Source organism: Mus caroli, chromosome 11 (assembly GCF_900094665.2).
Source record: "Mus caroli chromosome 11, CAROLI_EIJ_v1.1, whole genome shotgun sequence".
Classification (NCBI taxonomy): domain Eukaryota; kingdom Metazoa; phylum Chordata; class Mammalia; order Rodentia; family Muridae; genus Mus; species Mus caroli.
This window is the reverse complement of record NC_034580.1, coordinates 52,344,560-52,349,054: the sequence shown is the minus strand read 5'-3', so window position 1 is coordinate 52,349,054 and position 4,495 is coordinate 52,344,560. Positions and strand designations below refer to the sequence as shown.

The 4,495-nt window shown below is 42.6% G+C and overlaps 1 protein-coding gene across 4 annotated transcripts in view; it reads left to right on the top strand.

The window, feature by feature from the left end:
• The window catches only part of Fam114a2 (family with sequence similarity 114 member A2), a 36,541-nt gene that overhangs the window by 12,293 nt on the left and 19,753 nt on the right, over window positions 1-4,495 (top strand). For all 4 annotated transcript variants that reach the window (XM_021176572.2, XM_021176573.2, XM_029483396.1 and 1 more), the window contains one exon: window positions 1,111-1,234. In XM_021176572.2, coding sequence (XP_021032231.1) covers window positions 1,111-1,234 — 124 coding nt within the window. The remainder of the gene's footprint in view (window positions 1-1,110; window positions 1,235-4,495) is intronic.

Sequence of the window (4,495 nt, the reverse complement as noted above, 5' to 3'; positions counted from 1 at the left end):
TCTTTCTCTCTTTCTCTCTTTCTCTCTTTCTCTCTTTCTTTCTTTCTTTCTTTCTTTCTTTCTTTCTTTCTTTCTTTCTTTCTTTCTTTCTTTCTTTTCCTGAGGTCTCTTTGGCTTTAGCTGCCAGAAACCTTACTGACAAGCTGCCAATTTGCATGCAGTTAGCTATTTGCTTTAAGTTGGTTCAGGACGTTTTGTTGTTATTGCTTGTTTGGTTTTTTGTGTTAAGATTTGTTTTATGTTGAGACAGGACCTCACTATGTACCCCTAACTGGCCTGGAACTTGCTGTGTAGACTAGGCTGGCCTCAAACTCACTGAGATCTGCTGTCAGCCTCCTGAGTGGTGGGGTTAAAGGGGACATCATCATACCTGATTAAGGATTTATTTTTTTATTACTTGGGTGTGTATGCCATATGCTGCAGAAACCCATGGATGCCAGGAGAGGATACCAGAGGTAATAGGTGGTGTGAGAATCCTGGTGTGGGAGCTGAGATCTGAACTCAGGTCCTCTGGAAGAGAAGCGAGCACTCTTAGCTTCTGAGCCATCTCTCCAGCCCAGTTCAAGACCATTTCATTTCTCTTTATTTCTAAGCTACTGTTAAGCACTAATAGTTTTCAAATATCTGTTACATTAGAAAGTAGAGATTCTCCCAACCTTTCTGTAGAAATTCGATTCTTGAGTTAATGTGTTTTTTTTTAATGATTTATTCTTTGGTGTTTTGCTTGCATGTATATTTGGGGAGGCTCTCAGATCCTCTGGGACTGGAGTTATAGACAGTTGTGAGCTGTCCTGGGGGTACTAGGAATTGAACCCAGGTCCTCTGGAAGAGCAGCTGGTGCTCTTCAACTCTGAGCCATCTCTCCAGCTCAGGAGTTAAAATTTTAAGGAATGGGAGTTAGCCATTATAGCACAAGCCTATGACCTCAGGATGCTGAGGTAGGAGACTTGAGAGTTCAAGACTAGTCTGGGCCACATAGTGTGATACTGCTCCCCCGTCCCTACCCAGAAACACTGACTGGCTAGTTTATAATTCATGTTTGACCTCTGGACTCTCCTCTATTTGAGATTTTTTTTCCCAACAAATTTTAATTGTCTCATATCCATTTAGGTGAAATCTATTCTTAGTTCTCTGAGTGGAGAAGAACTACAGACAACTAGACTTGAGCTAGAGCAGCTCAAAGAAGCATTTTCCCTAGCAGAGTTCTGTGAGGAAGAGGAGGAGGAGAGACAAGGTAATGCAGGGTTCTGCAGCCAGTGGGCATCCCCTGTGTACTCTGTTGCAGGCTCTCAATGCTTTCCTCACACCCTCGCCTGAGGGCCCTGCCACTTTCCTAAGTATAACCTGCAGCACGTCTCTGCTTACTGTTTCTGATAGAGAGCCACTATGTTACCTTCTTGCCTGTTTGCCCGGTGGTCACTGTTAGCCTCTGTATGCAGTTAGACGCTTCATCTGTGCCTTCTGTAATCCCTGATCCCATCTTGAAGCATGCAAGGTAGTTGTTATCCAGAAGGTGGTGATCTTTTGTCTTTTTTGTGTTTACAACCTACATCTGAATGTTTTAGAAAATGTAAATGTTGAAACTACTTAGTTTTGCAAAATTGTCGAGAAATATGATTTATGGGTGTTGTGTATTGTAATATAGGTGCATTGTAATACAGGTGATTGCAACTATCCTTTAAGAAATAACCGTCTGCTGTTTTTTTCTGTAGTACTAAAAATTATTCAGTAGGGTCTAGTGAGATGGCTCAGTGGTTGGAATGCTTGCCGTGTAAGTGTAAGGACTGAGTTCGAGTCTCCAGAACTCATGTGAAAGCTGGGCATGTGTTGCACCATGACCAAGGCATACTTATAAAAGAAAGTATTTAGTTGGGGCTGGCTTACAGTTTCTGAGGTTTAGTCCATTATCAGCATGGAGGGAAGTATGGCAGCATCCAGGCAGACATGATGCGGGAGGAGCCAAGAGTTCTACATCTTGATCCACAGGCAGCAGAAGGGTCATAGCTTGAGCCTAGGAGATCTCAAAGCCTGCCTCCAATGGCACCCTTCCTCCAACAAGGACACACCTTCTAATTGTGCCTCCCTATGGGCCATGCATTCAAACACATGAGTCTGTAGTGAAGGGCGTGCATATTTAAACCACCACAGTGTGCACAGTGTGGTAGAGGGCTTCTGTAATCTCTGTACCCTTACAGGGAGATGGCAAGTGGAGACAACAGAATTCCCGGAAGCTTGCAAGCCACTTAGACTAGTATGCTGCCGTGAGCAACAAAGACACCCATCTTAAACTAAGAGAAGGGCAAGGACTCACACCCAAGGTGTCTTCTGACTTCTACACATGTGTGTCTCTGTCCCCCTTTTTCTTCCTCTCTTCCCTTCCCCTTCCCTCCCCTTCTCCCCCTTCTTCCTCTTTGGCTGGCGTGCTCGAACACACACACACACATACACACATACACACATACACACACGATTATTAAAGGGTAATTATTATTATTTGAAAAGTCATTAAAATGCATCTTGCCTTTGCAGTAATGCATCCGTACATGCATGGTTGGATATTGTCCACCTTAAACATCCTGTCTTAACAGTCTAATTGTAAAACTGCTTAAGAGAATCTCTTTCATTATGCTAGCATGCTATTAGACATGTCACAAAGATATAAAACAATGACATTGTTCTCAATAATTTTTCCTTTTTTGGAAGATATATATTTCCTTAAAATTATATTTTGTTGGGGTTGGCAATGTAGTTCAGTGTGTAGAGTGCTTGCCTGCACATATGAATTTCTGGGTTCAGTCCCCATAATCACATAAAATTGGGCATGGAGGTAAGATTTTCTGTTCATAAGCCCTGTTTCAAAAAAAGTTTGTTTTATTAACAAGTAGTGGGGTTGTTAACATGTTGTGCATGCATGTGTGTGTGTGTGTGTGTGTGTTAGGGGGTGGTTTGTGCCCATATGTGCATGTCCTTGTTGAAGCCAGAGGATGATGTTGGGTGCCTTCCTCTATTGTTTTCCATCTCATGTTTCTTAGACAGGGTCTCTTAATGAGTCTGGAGCACTAGAGTCTTCTAGGCTGGCCAGCCAGGGAGCTCCCAGTGTCCTTCCTGCCCTGCCTTCCAGCATTGGCATTCTAGACACAAGCTGCCATGCCTCGCTCTTGTGTGAGTGCTGCAGATCTGAGCACAAGTCATCACCCTGCAGCAAGTGCTTCACTCAGGAGGCCATCTTTCCAGCCTGGCTTACAACTATTGCCTTCCGTTCCTTCTTTTCTTATACAATAGATCCTGATTACAGTGCAGTTATTACTTTTAATGAATAATACTTTAGACATTTAATTTTAATTTTAAACATGTATAACTTGCATTTCAAATAAAAGCTCCTGGGAGTCCACAGCATTTCATGGTTTGAGAATTTCTAGATTAATTATGCCAACTGGCCGTGCGCTAAAAGCCCTCTGCCATTGCCTTTTAGAGCTGTGTGTTTTTGTTTTCTTCTGCGTGTTTATCTTTTACTTCTGTTGAGTGAGGGAAGCTTGCCTCAGACAGCTCTCAGTCTCTCTTGATTTTTCTCATTTCTAATCCACTGTGATTGGGAAGCCAAATAATTCATGAGAGCAAAGCAAAGATCCCCTGGGACAGGGTTTGAGGGCTTTTTCTGTGAGAGAAAAACAGAAATTGAGTATTGGTGTTACTTAAGACAGGGATGTTTTCTGTTCCAGGAAGTCAAGCTGGCTTCATTGTAATGTTTCTCTAATGACAATTTATGTGAAGGTTCAGCTCTTGATTAGAAATGGTTTTGAATATGCGTCCTAAAAGCTGTCTAGAGATCCTGAGACACTAGTTCAGTGCCCCAAGTGATACAGTTTAAAGTTAGATTTGGGTTACATGAAGACCTGCCTCTCACAAAGCTGTGCGACCTCTAGAAGAGGCTCATCACAGAGCCTTTGTTTCATCTTGCTGAGCAGATAGTCTCCTTCCTCCGGTGGTATTATGAGGAGTAAATTAAATGTATTTATAGTCGGGCACATAGTAGGTGCCTAACAAGTGCTCACTGTCATTGTCACTGTCTAGAAAATTTAAGTAAACAGCCAAAAACCTTCATTTGAAAAGCCTCAACAGGGAACCAATAAAACAGTTTTGGTTTTGTGAGAGGCAGGGTCTTCCATTGTTCCTAAGCAGGCCAAGGTAGAACAGTTCCCATTCATTTGTCAACCTAGTTTAGATTATTTGTACATGGAACACTTGTCCATATTTCTTCAGTTTTGTCAACATCTGGGCTCTGCACAGTAATTAGAAATCATTATGTATGTATGTATATATTTATTTATTTTACTGTTCTGAGGGCTTCAGGTTTTCTGAACAGATGGAACAGTCTGTGATATTCCTTCTTACCTTTGCTAGGAACGAAGTCTTTGAAAACATGGTGATGTGTAGTCCTCCTGCCCTGCCCTGCCCTGCCCTGCCCTGCCCTGCTCTGCCCTGCCCTGCCCTGCCC